We start from the raw sequence: 18,283 nt of genomic DNA, 5'->3' as shown, positions 1-18,283 counted from the left end.
ATGTAACGTTATCACACCGGGAATGGACTCTTCGTGAATATGGAATTCTGGGTAGTATAATATTGTCGTATTTATAAAATATATATATTATCAATATATCTGTTAATACAACCGTATTTGGTAAATATATGAGATGTAATTTGAAAAATTGTACGATCCATGAATTTTATTATTATTAATATTTTGTCTGACAAAACCATGCCATCATGTCTGAATATGCTTATGCTAAGAATGATATCCCCTGGTATTAGTTATTCTTAGAGTTGGTTTATTAATACATTATCCCAGTCAGAGTAGAGAAACAGCAACAAATATACGTGCGTAACACTGCATGTCAAATGGCATGCACGTCGAAGTGAACTTTTGGGCTTTCCCGGAAGCATGCGGGGCACACATGTTAGTTGGTGATTTAAATATAATCATAATGTGCTTTGTCGAAGTCAAACTAAATTATGCTAAAATATTAGTATATATTATTTAAGTATTAATATATAAGTACAAATGTCGTCTGCAACTATACCTAATGTATATTTTCTGTCTACCATGGTCTGTGAAAGTTGTACATTTTTTATGAGTTTCAGAGATTCCAGAATTTATGATATATTCTATGTGTGTTCGCGTGGTGTATTCACTCTGTTTAAATGTCTCTTTGCTCGCTCCGTGATCTAACACTGGCAATAATCAACAATAACGCACAGTATGCCTTCACCAGTTTTGCACGTGAAGTACGCCTACAATTCAACGTATTGAACATTGTCATTCACATCCAGCAATGCCACTATGCGTCAATCAATTCCAATATTTTACGTGTATATATTCGGTTAATTGGTCAATCAGTCAGTCAATAATAATGGAAATTTCAATCAGTCAGAAAACAGTAAAAGAATAGTAATCGTAATTAATGTACAATAAATATACCAATTCAGACCTCATGGTGTTCTGGTTGTAGTGCTATGTTGAAGTGCCTGTGAAATGCCCACCCGCACGTTTTTCATTTTAGATCTGTGTCCCACTAAAACGGGCAATTAATGATTTTTTGCTAAAACTGATTACTCGTATCCAAGTAAATTTGAGATATTTCTCGTGCTGTAGGCACGCCCACCTATCCTACAACGGTCGACTGTTTCCGGATTGCCGACTATCGCCGAAAGTGCGCCACAAATGCAAAAATAAGAGAGGAAGCCATACTCCTGAGCACTGCGTCATCAACACACTTTTTTGATATGCATTTTTTTTCAGAAGTTTTTAGAAGTTGTTTTTCACAACAAACATTTATGATGGTTAAACGTTCTGTTGTGGGCGGGAGCAGTAATACGTACAGACACCGATCAAATAGTTTGACGTCAGTGGACGAAAGCCATGAAAGCAACGACAAAGGTTTGGGATGGACCTTTTCCTTACAGCGTCATATGTAGTGTCCTCAGACTCGTTTTTTGAAAAACTGTCTTCGTCCATGAAAAAAAAACTATGTTTTTAAGAGAAGCAACAACTTACTAACACTTTTGAAAGAAATAGATTCCGGACCAGCCCATGTTCACAGAGGCGGATGTCAGAAGAGAGACAGATGTCGGGAAAGAATTTTAAATGATTTGACTTTTTAGGGGGTCTTGAATATCGCTTTATAGAAACCTTTATGTAAAAGGTAGCAATAATTTTGACAGTGACGCGAAAACGAAGCGTGGGACAAACAGGAAATTACGCAGCCCTTACACACTGCTAATTGTTTTCATTTTCGCATGCTAAAAGTTTCTGAATTGTTCGGTGATTGGTGTTGGTGTCGGGGTCCTGTGACAGTGTACAAACGAGCGCTGTTGACGGTGACGATTACAATGACCAGCTTCACCAGAAAGGTCATATTTCGCATTTAACTCGACCCTGTGCGAACTTGATACTATGTGTTCATTATAGTCCATTCGTCCTCGACAAAAAAGTACATAAGTGGCAATATAGTCAAGGATGAGAAAAATGTAGAAGAATTTCGCCTTATTTACACGTATCGGCAATGCAAGCTGCCCATGAAGTTCCCCTCACAAGGGAAACTTCTGTATGCAAATGAGAAGCTAATGAGGAGCCTCGTTAAAATTCACAAAAATAAAGTTGAGTTTAAAACGCATTTTTTCACTTAAAAAATAATTTATGTTTAGAAACATGATAATTAATAGTACTGATGTACCAATGAATGATTTTAGGCGAGAAAATGTGAGCCAATTCACTACATTTGACTAAAATGGTGGTCAGGGGAATGTACTTTCATCAGTTTGAAAATACTCGTAATCTCAGTTTACACCCAATATTGAATCTTCGCGGACACTGAATTACATACTTTCTACCTGTTGGTCAAGATGTTTCCGTTGAAAATCCACCAAGCTAGCAAAGATTTTCTAATGCTTGCCAGTCAATTGCAAATAGAATCAACCTCCAAGTGTTTAATCCTAAGTATCATATGTGTTGCTAACCTAAGGTACTAAAAGCCACTTAACACACGAACAATATACACATAGACTTCACTGAAACCACAACGTCGGTTCTAAGCGGCATCCCATTCACCTATTTACTCCTAGCCCTGCTCAACGAATTCTTCCGGTCTTCCAGTATGCTTCCGGGCGTTCAAGTTCTTCCAATATTCTCACGTAGTTCGCATGCTTAAACTGTCAATCAATTATGTAACCCCACCTTTACCTACTCATCGCACCAACTTCTTATACTATCACTTGTATGTTAGCGGAATTATTTATTTACGGCTAAGTTTTTTTTAGGGAATATAAACAAAGGTACGCATAATATGGTCGTCGGTTATACGGGCAATTACTCACATTCACCTCACAAGCTACTGCCAAATCTACGTTTATTTGACTGAATGCGGTAGCACTGCGAAGATAATTGCGTCATAATAAAATAACGGCATTGTTACACAAATTTAAGTCACTAGTTGTCGGCATCCTTTATTCTATGTTTTTGTCATATTACCTCAAACCCTGCAAATAGAAGTGTGCATGAAATCATGGGAAGATACGGTGTGCATTGCCGTGTGATAACTGTCATAAAAGTGATTGACAGGTCATACTTGATTACAACACTCGAATGACAATTGGAATCTAACTGGTGTGCTTGTGATTTTACATAATAATAAATGTTTTCAACCTACTAACTTGCCTACGTGACACAGCTGCTGGCAAGACTACGTTCTGATTGACTCCTGTGGAACCCAGGTGATGTACCTGAAGTCTGGGCCATTTATGCCTATTAATAAGCTAGATTGAGGACAGTTGTGGTCCATCATTTCAACTGCGTACCCTGTGTGTTGCTGCTGCGATATTGTGAGACAAGTGATACAGGTTTCATTTATCATTCTGTGAGACTTGTATGAACTGCTCTGCGATCTCCTGTTATCAGCAGTGTTCTCCAGAAAAGCCAGCGGTGAATCCAGAAATTCGGTAGGGGGAGCCTCCCCCTAAATACGCGCGTGATAACAGCGTTCCTCTGGAAGCAAGACTCCTGTATTTCTTCGTTGTTTTGTTGTTTTGTTGCAGAAATCATTGGCTGTCCCAATGCACATTTCCCCCAGATAATCCCTCATTTTAGTGAATGTATTTCATTGTATTATTCTGTGCTTTATTTCTTGTAATTATTTTGAGGGGTATTAAAGCCAGGAGCTTTAACTCGATATTGTGGTGTATGTGTATTTCATGTTCAGTACTATTGTCTTGTCCAGCCTATTCTAGCAGTGAAAGAACCCCCTGTCGAGTGTGAGTTTTGTGGGTGGCTCTCTTAATAGTAATAAACAGGCCTTGTATGCTACACAATGCACTAAGCATTGTACAGTAAGAAACATGTAAGACGATGACCTGATGACCAACTTCGCAACAACTATTGCACTTTGTCCAATATGTCCGACCAATGACAAAAATCCATTGCTACCTAAAATCAACATATGTAAACTGCAGTTGTATTCATGAATACGCCAGCGTTGATCTCGGCGTCAACAAGTACCATGAATCGGAGAGACTATGGCCGAAACTATGCGATCCTCAGTAAATGATATTTTATGCATTGACAAGCAGATCGCCGCAAACCAACCGATCTGACACATACAGCGCGTGGAACTATGGGAAAAGTGGTCTGAACTATTTTCACATTGTGTCAACACAGGTGGCGCTATTCGGTTGGTTTGCGGCGATCTGCGTGTCAATGCCAAATTACATGCATTTTAATGTTAATAAAATAAGACATTCTAATGAGTATTTTAATTGAACAACTCATTAAAGATTAAATCTTGCTAAAAACGTAAAATGGTGGCGGATGGATATTTAGCCTAGCCTTCGGAGGCTAGTTATGCGTCATAAGACACAGATCTGTGCTGAATAGCGCCACCTGTGTTGACACAATGTATTTTTTGAGAATTTGATGGGATTACATAGCATTTTTGTACAGTCCTATGGTAGTATATTTTAAAGCATATTAAAAGTATTCTATTTCAATCCATTAGGACTCATCGGAATTTTCAATGGGATGATGACCTCTGCTCCAACCAGAAAGGATACATATGTCAAAGGTGATGAAATGTGCCTGTATTAATTATATTATGTCTAATAGTAATTACAATTATGTATTTATCAATCGATACTTACCTTGTATGGTATATTTATGTTATATGTTTTCAAATACTGACAAACAAAACAGTGTACTGTAATTTTTGTAATTTGAAGGAGACATGGGCAACAAGAAATAGCACCACGTGATTATAACGTACGTCAACAATGCTAGACAATATTGATCTACGGCACGAATGTTATGCTTTCAGATATTTCAAGCATCCGTAGCAGTATTCAATTCAAAGATTAGAAATTAGTCCCATTCATGTAAGCGTGTACGTTTCTTACCTTTTACTATTCACTCATTTTATTACCAGCCCTCTCAATAATTGCATCGAATCTACCACACAAGGATTTACAAGCGGTAAGTCACCAAGACATTCTCTGAGCGTTCTCTGTGATTTACATGATATAGCATTTTATGTTTTATTCGGAAAAGGCCACTGCGACCTCGTTGCGAATGAGAGAGAATTTTACAGAATTATTTTGACACGAAACCAAAATGTCTCATGGTTTCAAATATATTTTGCATATTCACTGTTATATTTTGTAGTACGCCCTCGCATGTAAACGTGCTTGTGGGATATCAATACATCATAGGTTGTATCCTTCATTTGGTGTTTAAGAGTTTGGGAAGAAAACGGTAATAAGAAGATTCTTGGAGGATACAAAATCTGATCAAAGATAAAATTAACGATCCCAATCCTTCACAGGGGGCGTTACGTCCAAGAGTATTCCTAATATGATGGCTTTATCTGTATTGAAAGCCACCTATAGATATTTAGATCAATTCTTTCGTTTTCATGGTGTTCGTTAAGCTCATGCAGCTATTCTGTACAACATTTGTAATGAGAAGGGGGAATGGGATTTGCTCTAACAATCTATAGTACAAAGTACGTGAATGATATACACGTCTGCATAAACGTGACCCTTTGCAATGTGTGTTAATTTCCTCTTGCAATTTGCATACTAAAGACAGATTGTGCTTGGAAAAGGTGATCGTGTTTTTTTTTAAATATTCATGATGCAACTCGTATATTTATGTAGATCAAGGCAATTAGCCGTCACCGTGCTTCAACTAGCTCAATAAGCATTGTGTCTGGCAGATTGCTTACCGGTTGTAGTTTTCTTATAGCATTTTATCAGGGCAATACACATCAATGTATGAAATACAGTATTGAAATACTGTCTCAAAGCGAAAATGCCTCTGTACAATTCATATTTAAAATGTTATTGTCACTCTTACTTGTAGAAGTTTCCACACCTGCTGCAACGACCTTCCTACCTACCACACTTGACCCAGGTAAGCAACACTAACATTATTGGTCAACAGTTTTATTCATGGATTTAGTGGTACGTTCATTGCTTCAATCCATAATTCATTGAATTATAGATAGATTTACATATTGGTTTTCATGTTCAGATCGTCGGTATATTGATATCGAATGCATTCGGTACTACGTGTACAACGACACACAGACATGGGCAAGTTCTGAACAATTATGTGAAAACATCGGTGCTGAGCTGGCTTCTTTGTATACGAGTACAATCAGCGACGGTGTCATACAATTCATCATAGACCGTAATATGGATGGTGGAACAATCAACTATTGGATTGGATTGAATGACATTTCAGAAGAGGGAAGCTTTGAATGGCTCAATGGAGATCCATTTGGATACACAAATTGGGCGCCTCGTAATCCAGATAATTGGAGAAATCAAGATTGCGGGCAATTGTGGTGAGTAGAAAATCCCATTGAAAGCTAATATGCTTTTTGCAATAGTTGACTATCGGATTTAGTTTTACAAATGAATTTGTGCTAGATACACTAGTTAACTTGAATCTTACTAAACAAAGAATTCCATGACTTCGTCATATTGTATTTTGAGATACGGGGTGGATAACAATTGGAAATTATTGTAACCAGTATTGTGTACAGTTGATATGAGTACTAATTGCTTCAGTTGAATTATTCAATATTAATTATTACGATATGCAATCACCAACACAACGTTAGAGCAATCAGTCGCCACCACCTTCACTATACATTCGGCCTATGAAATACTGTCTTCTAAAGAATGGACATCTCGTGAATATTAAATTATGGATTTCATAATATTGTTTCTATTAATTTTATGATAATACAGCCGTATTTGGTAAATACATATAAGAAGCTGTGATTTACAAAAAAGCAGGATTAATGAATTTTATTAACAATAATATTTTATATACTTTTCAGCGTTTTTTTATCCTACAAACCATATTACCTTTTATGCTCGAGATGCAGTTTACCTGACAGATATTTTAATTAGCTAATTAGAAAACTAAGATGACCTCGCTTGTCCACAAAACTATATATTTTCGGAAATCTTACTTTATGAATTTTAAAATTTTGTTATTAGTTTTTTTTATGGACACTGTAGTTTGCAAAATGTGCTTTTTTGGTCAAAGGTGATTTAAAAAAAAACATGCTTCTGTTTCCTGTCAAAATTGGTTTATGGGTATATCTGTTTACTATGAAGAAAGTGCCGTCTTGAAAACTGTCTACCAGTTGTCAATTTTTCGGGGTAGCAGCTCAAATTTTACTACTTCAAGTTTATGCATAAATTAACACCCATGCTAGTTGTCTGTACAATTGTTGTAACACTGTTCAACCAAAAGCAATGCCCCGACGGCGTTTTGAAGATAAACACATTGTCAATCATTTGTGAACATTTCAAAACAAGAGGTCAAAGCGTCTAGGAGCTTGTTTTTAACATTCTGGGATGTGCACTAAAAAGAAGCTGAGATAATTGCTAATTTGCATAACAATTCACCCAGTAAGAAGTTTACTGATGCTCATAATTAAAATGGCTGTAACAGTTCCGAATTTAAATGTATTATCGTTTTGTTAAAAGTTAAATATAGTGCATAATATGGAGATCTCGTCATTTCTTTTTTTCACCGTGTTTCTTTTTTATTATTTATGTACAGCCTTGCTAAATCTTGCTAAGCATTCAAAAGAGAGAATGTTTGCACCTGTCATCTATATTTTAAAATCGTTTTTTGAATATGTTCCACTATTCACAATTCTACAAAATTTTAACAGTCTATAGCCAAGATTGTTTGAATAATAAAAAGCAAAAAAAATTTACTCCTAAATGCCCACAAACCTGCATCTCTACCTTAAGGCAACACTTACTTACGAGTCATGAATATTCTTATTAATCTTCTTATTATTAATCGAAGCAAACATTTTTCACATAGCAAGCAAGCACAGATACGCATGGTGCATTGATAGAGCCAATTTAAATTTGTATGTTGTGCAAAATCAACGTTGAATTAAGTACAAATTCCAAGGAAATTTCTAAACATGACGAACATTTTGCAAATACAAATACTATAATTACTAAAACAAATCTAATTTGTGCTGCACGCAAGACCTTCATTAATTACAACTCAATAAACATTTTCAAATAAAGTCGAATACAACTGTTAAATAACATCTTCAAAAAATATCTATGTCAGAGCAAATACAAATCACATGACGTAAAAATACAGGGAAAGTGATTGCATCATCGGTATAATCAGAATCGGAAAAACTCGTAGAGTCACGCAAAAATTATATCGTTCTAGGTATAAAACGACTCAGAAAACTTCAATGATATTCTGAATATAACAACGATATTTCGAAATACAAACATCGTCTAGTTTTAGATGCATTGCCTTTGTATTCATGAAAATGACAATATTGATTTCAGTGTCTCGGAGAAACCAATAACGAAACTAAGCGACTATGCAATACTCGGTAAATTGTAAACAATAATAGGCTACTATATTTTAAAGCATATTAAAAGTATTCCTTTTTAACCCATTAGGACTCATCGGAATTTTCAATGGGATGATGACATATGTTCGAACCATAAAGGATACATATGTCAAAGGTAAGGAAACGTAGCTGCATTAATTTTATCACGTCTAATAGTAATTACAATTATGTATATACCAATCCATATGTTACCTTGTGTATTTTATATTATCTATTGATATTTTTTTAAATATTAACAAACAAAACAATGTTTAAACATTACCAACGTTTGGTGTAGTATGATTTTTGTATTAGGAAGAAGGCACGGGCAACAAAAACAAAAGTGATCGTAAGACAAACCCATCATACGTTAACAATGCTAGGCAGTAGTGAGACACAACACTAACGTTTTGCTTTTAGATTATTAAAGCACCCTTTGCTATATTCACTTCAAAGATTAGAAATGAGTTTGTTTACGTGAGCACATGTACCTTCCTTACCTTTTACTACTCAATCCTTTTTATCACCAGCCCTCTCGATGGCTGTGGCGACACAACTACAATTGGTGAGTACCTGAGATATGCTCTATGCATTATGGGTAATTTAGAAGAAAGTGCATTGTTATGTATTCAGAAATGACCAATGAGAACGCAGATTGTAATGAGAAACCAAATAGTCACCAGTCCCATGGTATCAAACGTATTTTGTACATTCCCTAATATATCTTGTAATGCCATTTAAATATGTTTATGTGATATTCAATAATTGATGACGTGTATCCTTCATTGGAAGATTTAAGTTTTGAAAACAAATCGTGAATACATAGGCTCTTGCTCCCCATAAAATCAGATCAAAGATAAAAGAGACGCCAACTCTTCATGGGGAACGCTGCATCACAGATTCCTAGTACAGTGGTTTCATCTGTTCTAAAAGTATCTTCTCCAAACCATCTATACAATTATTAAATAAATTATTTCATTTTGATAGTATTCAGAAATCTCAGACAACTATTCTGCACGAAATATGGAATGAAAAGAGGAATGAAATTTGCTCTAGAGTCTTTAGTAATAAATGCATAAATGATTACGTGTCTGCACAAACGTGGCCTTTCGAAATTCGCAGTCATTGTTCTCTTACAATTACCATACTATAAGCGTGGCAGGTGTACTGTGTACGCAAGAGGTGATCATCTGATGAATAGTTATGACTTAAGTAATATATTCATATGGATCAAAATCAAATAACCACAATCATGCTTCAAATAACTCATTACACACTGTGTTTGTCAGATCGCCGATGTGCGAATCCTGGGCTCCAGTCAGCCTGTATAGTTTTTTTTGTCTAGTAAATTTGCTTAGTTTTTCAAACAAAAGTTTTTATAAATTACAAGATGTTTCAATTTATTGCAAACAAATTCACTGATGTTAAAGGAAACACAACATGAACTCATTATATCAGAAACATGCACATTAATGTATAAAACACAGTATTGTCTTACGTAATTCTGGATTTTAGGGAGAGACCCAGTATCACAGAATCAAAATCTCACTAACTTTACATTGCTTGACCTATGAATAGTGAGTGACAAATGAGTAACATGAATTTTTCACCAGATGGGTTCTCTATATTTGTAACAATTACCATTACTGATGACATTATACTGTCCTGCCCGTCAAATTACACGTACCAAAAAAATTAATCATATCACTCCTGTTCTTCGTAAATTACATTGGCTGTCAGTTCATATAGGATACACTTCAAAAGTTTACTACTCACGTACAAGTCACTGCATTGATTGACACACCCTACATATCGGACCTTATTCACAAAAATCAAAACCAGAGAACCCTTCGCTCAAGTAAGAAACATACACTTGCCATACCTAGAACTCATCTCAAGAATTATGGGACCATTCCTCACCGTCTGTTGTGCTCCAAATGTGGACATCTTTGAAACCAAACTCAAATCTTACTTGTTATGTAAACTTGTATTTATTATTATTATTATTATTATTATCGCTCTAACTAGCTCATTAAGCGTTGTGTCTGGCCGATTGCTTCCCTGTTCTAGTTTTCTTCTAGCCCACTACAATTTTTTTTTCAAAATATGTCTCAGCAAATTGCATATAGACACAACATGAACACATTTTATCAGGAAAATGCACAGGAAATGTAGGATTGAAGGGAAAGACTCGGCATCAGAACAATGATCTAAGTGTCACCAAACTTACACGGCTTGACCTATAAATATTGACAAATCAGTACAATTATTATATCACCAGACGGGCATAAATGTAAGAAATAACACAGATGATGACGTTATATTAATAGTTCACTATCCGTGTTACCACTCGAAACCCTTAATGGACAGATCACATGTTAGTGGTCACTGTGCCACACCCGAGGTTAGACAATAAAATGGGTATAATGTGCAAAATATTCAACGTGCAGGTTATGGCGAATGGCCGAGAATTATTCTTATACTGTCAGATTACATTTTAATGTGAATAAATGAAACGTGTACCGTGCTGTCTCAAAGTGAAAATGCCTTCATACAATTCATATTAATTTGTATCCGTAATCTGATTGTCACTCTTACTTGCAGAGGTTACTACACAAGCTGCAACGACTTTCCTCCCTACAACACGTGACCCAGGTAAGCAATACTAACATTATTGGTCAACTGTTCATGGATTTAGTTATGCATTCATTGTTTCAATCCTTATTTTATTGAATTAAAGATAGATTTACATATTGGTTTTCATGTTCAGATCGTCGGTATATTGATATAGGATGCATTCGTTACTACGTGTACAACGACACACAGACATGGGCAAGTTCTGAACAATTATGTGAAAACGTCGGTGCTGAGCTGGCTTCTTTGTATACGAGCGAAATCAGCGACGGTGTCATACAATTCATCATAGACCGTAATATGGATGGTGGAACAATCAACTATTGGATTGGATTGAATGACATTTCAGAAGAGGGAAGTTTTGAATGGCTCAATGGAGATCCATTTGGATACACAGACTGGGCGCCTCGTAATCCAGATAATTGGAGAAATCAAGACTGTGGGCAATTGTGGTGAGTAGAAAACCTCAATGAAAACTAATATTCTTTTGCAATAGGTGACTATAACGGTTTAATTATCGTCTTATTAGCGTTAAGTCAGGTAACCGGGGATCGATACGTCCGCAACCCTTTCGACCAAGCAAAGACCAACACATAAATTGAATTCGTCTCAACCTCTAGTTTTCGCGCCGCGTGTAGAGTGACCGAGACTACTTTATTCGCCTTTCCAAAACCATCGCACCTTACATGGAAGTTCGAGATCTTGAGGCGTGGCCTCCACACATTCCACCCATGTAGCCAATCACACGAAGTATTTAACACGTCGTATCATATTTGATTAATTGCTCCCTATATTGGGAAGTTACTTCTACATCCATGTCGTTAGTTTATACCCGTGGTCGCCAACAGTATTAAAATAACATGCCGTGGCGACATTTATATCCGTAATTTGTACCAATCACTGACTCGACTGCCGCCCAACACGTCGTATAAGCCTAATGATGACACGTTACGAGCGAGCGTTGACATATCTCGCTCAGCCCTTCCACCAGGGACCAATTATCCAGCCGTAATCAGTGAATGTCGTTATAATTGCCAAAAAGCGGACATCTAAATATATGAAAATATAAATCATGGCATGACTATTGGATTTAGTTTGCCAAACGAATTTGTACTCAATATACTAATTAACTTGAATCATTACTAAAAAGAATGCCATGACATCGTCATATTTTATCTTCAGATATGGGGTGAATAAAAATTGGAAATTATTGTAACCTGTGTTGTGTACAGTTGGTATGTGTAATAATTGCTTCAGTTGAATTATTCAATACCAATTATTACAATATGCAATCACCGACACAACGTTAGAGCAAATGACCGCCATCACGTTCACTATTCCTCCGGCCTATGTAATGCAAGCACAGATACGCATGGTGCATTGATAGAGCCAATTTAAATTCGTGTGTTGTGCAAAAAACTACGTTGAATTAAGTACAAATTCCAAGGACATTTCTAAACATGACGAAAATGTTGCAAATACAAATACTATAATTATTAAAAAAAATCTACTATGCTGAGGACACGGTCCGCATTTTTTACAATAAACATGTTCAAATAAAGTCTAATACAACTGTTAAAACACATCTCCGAAAATTTAAACTATGTCATAGCAAATAAAAATCACATGACGTAAAAATACAGAGAAAGTGATTGCATCATCGGTATAATCAGAATCGGAAAAAACTCCAAAAATTATATCGTTCTAGGTATAAAACGAGTCAGAAAACTTTAATGATATTCTAAATATAATAACGATATTTCGAAGTACAATCATCGTCTAGTTTTAGATGCATTGCCTTTTGTAATCGTGAATATGACAATGTTGATTTCAGTGTCTCGGAGAAACCAATAACGAAACTAAGCGACTATGTAATACTCGGTAAATTGTAAACAATAATAGGCTACTATATTTTAAAGCATATTAAAAGTATTCCTGTTTTACCCCTTAGGACTCATCGGAATTATCAATGGGATGATGATATCTGCTCTAACCAGAAAGGATACATATGTCAAAGGTAAGGAAATGTACATGTATTAATTATATCACATCTAATAGTAATTACAATTATGTATATACCAATCTATATGTTACCTTGTGTATTTTATATTATTTGTTGATATTTTTTTTAAATATTAACAAACAAAACAATGTTTAAACAGTACCAACGTTTGGTGTAGTATGATTTTTGTATTAGGAAGAAGGCACGGGCAACAAAAACAAAAGTGATCATAAGACAAACCCATCATACGTTAACAATACTAAGGCAGTAGTGACACACAACACTAACGTTTTGCTTTTAGATTATTAAAGCACCAGTTGCTATATTCACTTCAAAGATTAGAAATGAGTGTGATTAACGTGAGCACATGTACCTTCTTTACCTTTTACTACTCAATCCTTTTTATCACCAGCCCTCTCGATGGCTGTGGTGACACAACTACAATTGGTGAGTACCTGAGATATGCTCTATGCATCATGGGTAATTTAGAATAAAGAGCATTGTTATGTATTCAGAAATGACCAATGAGAGCGCAGATTGTAATGAGAAACAAATAGTCACCAGTCCCATGGTATCAAACGTATTTTGTACTTTCCCTAATATATCTTGTAATGCCATTTAAATATGTTTATGTGATATTCCATAATTTATGACGTGTATCCTTCATTAGAATCTTTAAGTTTTGAACAAAAATCGTGAATATATAGGCTCTTGCTCCATATAAAATCAGATCAAAGATAAAAGAGACGCCAACTCTTCATGGGGGAACGCTGCATCACAGAGAAGTCTTAGCACGGTGGTTTCATCTGTTCTAAAAGTATCTTCTCCAAACCATCCATACAATTATTAAATAAATTATTTCATTTTGATAGTATTCAGAAAGCTCAGACAACTATTCTGCACGAAATATGGAATGAAAAGAGGAATGAAATTTGCTCTAGAGTCTTTAGTAATAAATGCATAAATGATTACGTGTCTGCACAAACGTGGCCTTTCGGAATTCGCAGTCATTGTTCTCTTACAATTACCATACTATAAGCGCGGCAGGTGTACTGTGTACGCAAGAGGTGATCATCTCATGAATAGTTATGACTTAAGTAATATATTCATATGGATCAAAATCAAATAACCACAATCATGCTTCAAATAACTCATTACACACTGTGTTTGTCAGATCGCCGATGTGCGACTCCTTGGCTCCAGTCAGCCTGCTATAGTTTTTTTATTGTCTAGTAAATTTGCTTAGTTTTTCAAATAAAAGTTTTTATAAATTACAAGATGTTTCAAAATATTGCAAACAAATTCACTGATGTTAAAGGAAACACAACATGAACACATTATATCAGGAACATGCACATCAATGTATAAAACACAGTATTGTCTTACGTAATTCTGGATTTTAGGGAGAGATTCAGTATCACAGAATCAAAATCTCACTAACTTTACATTGCTTGACCTATGAATAGTGAGTAACAAATGAGTAACATGAATTTTTCACCAGATGGACTCTCTATATTTGTAACAATTACCATAACTGATGACATTATACTATCCTGCCCGTCTAATTACACGTACCAAAAAGTTTGATCATATCACTCCTGTTCTTCGTAAATTACATTGGCTGCCAGTTCACTATAGGATACACTTCAAAAGTTTACTACTCACGTACAAGTCACTGCATTGATTGACACACCCTACATATCGGACCTTATTGAAAAAAATCAAAACCAGAGAACCCTTCGCTCAAGTAAGAAACATACACTTGCCATACCTAGAACTCATCTCAAGAATTATGGTGACCGGTCATTTGAACATTCCTCACCGTCTGTTGTGCTCCAAATGTGGACATCTTTGAAACCAAACTCAAATCCTACTTGTTATGTAAACTTGTATTTATTATTATTATTATTATTATTATTATTATTATTATTATTATTATTATTATTATTATTATTATTATTATTATTATTATTATTATTATTATTATTAGTGAACCACAGCCTGTGATACCACTAGAAATCCTTCATTGACAGATCACATGTTAGTGGTCACTGTGCCACACCTATGATTGGTTAGTTCTACCCGGGGTTAGACTCCAATAAAATGGAATCTAGTCATAATATGTGAGAGTGTACAAAATATTCAACGTGAAGGTTATGGCCAATGGCCGAGAAAGAATGGGAATAAATGAAACTTGTACTGTGCTGTCTCAATGTTAAAATGTCTCTGTACAATTCATAATTTGTATACGTAATCTGATTGTCACTCTTACTTGCAGAGGTTACTACACAAGCTGCAACGACTTTCCTCCCTACAACACGTGACCCAGGTAAGCAATACTAACATTATTGGTCAACTGTTCATGGATTTAGTTATGCATTCATTGTTTCAATCCTTATTTCATTGAATTATAGATAGATTTACATGTTGGTTTTCATGTTCAGATCGTCGGTATATTGATATAGGATGCATTCGTTACTACGTGTACAACGACACACAGACATGGGCAAGTTCTGAGCAATTATGTGAAAACGTCGGCGCTGTGTTGGCTTCTTTATATACGAGCACAATCAGCGACAGTATCATACAGTTCATCATAGACCGTAATCTGGACGATGGAACAATCAGCTATTGGATTGGATTGAATGACATTTCAGAAGAGGGAAGTTTTGAATGGCTCAGTGGGGATTCATTTGGATACACAGACTGGGCACCTCACAATCCAGATAATTGGAGAAATCAAGACTGTGGACAATTGTGGTGAGTAGAAATGGTATCAAATGGCGATGGCCACAAACCAGCCCTAGCAACAAATGGCTCATTGAAAGCGAGAAAACCACGAGAATTTTTGCTTCTCAAACAGTGTTCTATTTTCTCCCACCATCGCGTTTACTGACATATTATTTGGTGAACCTGACAGATGAATTGTGTGATTAGGGAATACTAATTTATAAAGTGAACAAATGTAATAATTGTCTATTGTTTTCTTCTGCAGTAATAATCTAATAATTTAATTCACAACACAATCTTACCAATTTCTTCTTACACATCGTCTACATATTCGACAATTCCAAAATAAAATTGTTCATATGCCACAACAAGTGTGCGCTCCGACGTACCCACACTGTGCTCTTCGTCGCTACAATGGGTAGTTCGGTATATGTTGTGGTCTGATTAATTCATTTTGTACTGGTGCACATATGACGTGAAGGACGAATACCGGGGATAACGTGTGGTATTCCTGACATTAATATTTACATTTTGTTTTTGTTTCCGCTCTACACATCCAAATATCAACACAAATGTTTGTAATACCACGCACGTATTAAGAGGCAAATAATTTTTGCGATCTTCTTTAAATTATGATTTAACACGAATTTGGGGCTTACGATCAATGTCAATGAATATGGACTGTTTGTTCAACGTTTCTCTAGTGATAACCGTATTATAAGTATTCTTCTTTTAAACCTGTTAGGAATGAAAAGAATTTTCAATGGGATGATGAAATCTGCTCCAATCTTAAAGGATATATATGCCAAAGGTAAGAAAATGCACATTTGATAATATTGTTATGACTACAATTATTTATTTATCCACTCTAAACTTCACCTTGTACTTGGTGGTTCATTATGTTCACCATACGTTGCTATGTTAAAATCTAACTATTAACAAGCAAATTAATTGTCAAATTATTTATGAATTAGTATTTATTTGGAGTAGCTGAAGACAATAAAAATAGCCCCAGACAGTTTACCTAGTGATCATACACGGAACTATAAGAACATTCCATGTTTTGTTATGACGTTGTATAGCAGCGATTGACCATGGTGCTTAAGGCCGGTAGTCGTCGCGCCACGCATGCGCGAGATATGGGTCTCATATAAACAAAAATGACGAGTTTGACTGTCAACGAGTACAAACTGAGACGTTTCCATGCTTTAATAACTACATATTTTGTTAGTGATTGGAAGGTTTCGGAGGAGTCTCCGGCGGTATTCATCAAACATCAAACTTGTGATTTCAATTTCAAGAGCGCATTGGATTGTGGGAAATTTTAGTCAAATGTTATGCATAGTAAACTATACAGGGAAATTTCTAATACAAACTAATACATCCTTTAACAATCATTAAATTGTCGTATAAAAGAGTATAGCGAACATTTTCTGTTTTCTTGCCACTGCAAAATAGAGAGTTCAAATTGTAAAAGCATAATAATAGTGATGAGATTTATTTATAAGTGAAAAAAGTGACTTTCAGTAAAGACGTACCTAGATTGGTGCATCCATTCTCAAATCACATCTTTTAATGATGCAGCAATGTGATTTGCAGTGCATATAAATGTTATGCTTGTTACATATCTATATGTTCTAATAAATGACTACATCATCAAACAGAACTACAATCGATGGTCAATCTAATTCAAAAGTTTATTGCTTTTTCATCTTCAACTGTTTTTTTTACATTACAGAAATATATGTATTGATGACTAGTTACAACTAATTGGTTACAAGTACCATATAATAGTTGGAAGAAGAATTATAACCACATAGTTACACGTAATGCAATGTTATGAAAAAAAACCGCTACAATTATTAGGTTACGTGTATCATCGAGAATTATATAGGAAGAACAATCGTAATCTTGGAGATACTTGAGGAGAACAACAGTTATAACCATTAGGTTATGTGTACTATAGAATTGCGGGGGAAATACAAAACTTTAACATTACGTGCACCATAGTTATAGCATTTATAACCGCCAGGGTGAACACAATAGATTTATGGAATAAATATGTTTTAACATTACAACGCATATCTTAGAAATTATTGAAAAATAATATTCCTGACGCATGACACAGTATTACGGTAACAGTTATAATTGTTATAACGTGTACCGTGGTAATATGGGAATAGTTTTAACAGTTAAGACTTATATCATAGTATTAAGGGAATAGTTCTAACAGTTATAATCGTTAAGACTCCTACCGTTGAATATTTATAATCGATAAGGTATAACAAATAAAACAAAGAAAGAAGAACTTCTAGTTTTCGTGCACCATATAATTATAATATTTTAGCAATTTGTGTATAAATGTGCTAGATCATTTTTTGTAATTTTAGAAAAGCTCACTTGTTTAAAATGCGTTATAGAATAAAGCGTACCTGAATGTGATATTGCCGAGTTTGTGTAATTTTACTTATACAGTATTAATTGTAAATTTGAAATGTACACATATAGTGCTATCAGGCTTTCAGTTTATATGAGGA

The 18,283-nt window shown here is 35.2% G+C and overlaps 1 protein-coding gene across 1 annotated transcript; it reads left to right on the top strand.

The window, feature by feature from the left end:
* The first annotated feature begins 4,491 nt into the window (after positions 1-4,491).
* On the top strand, positions 4,492-18,188 carry LOC144364567 (C-type mannose receptor 2-like). Its single transcript, XM_085494294.1, has 14 exons — positions 4,492-4,552; positions 4,910-4,956; positions 5,845-5,895; positions 6,016-6,331; positions 8,451-8,516; positions 8,911-8,945; positions 10,985-11,035; positions 11,151-11,466; positions 12,966-13,031; positions 13,429-13,463; positions 15,295-15,345; positions 15,461-15,776; positions 16,492-16,557; positions 17,485-18,188. The coding sequence occupies exons 4-14, from the start codon at positions 6,180-6,182 to the stop codon at positions 17,504-17,506; spliced, it is 1,176 nt and encodes a 391-aa protein (XP_085350420.1). The 5' UTR covers positions 4,492-4,552; positions 4,910-4,956; positions 5,845-5,895; positions 6,016-6,179; the 3' UTR covers positions 17,507-18,188.
* Positions 18,189-18,283: the final 95 nt, after the last annotated feature.

The sequence above is a fragment of the Saccoglossus kowalevskii genome, chromosome 20 (genome assembly GCF_978046115.1).
Source record: "Saccoglossus kowalevskii chromosome 20, keSacKowa6.1, whole genome shotgun sequence".
Classification (NCBI taxonomy): Eukaryota; Metazoa; Hemichordata; class Enteropneusta; family Harrimaniidae; genus Saccoglossus; species Saccoglossus kowalevskii.
The sequence above is the reverse complement of the archived record's forward strand: the minus strand, read 5'-3'. Positions and strand labels throughout refer to the sequence as shown.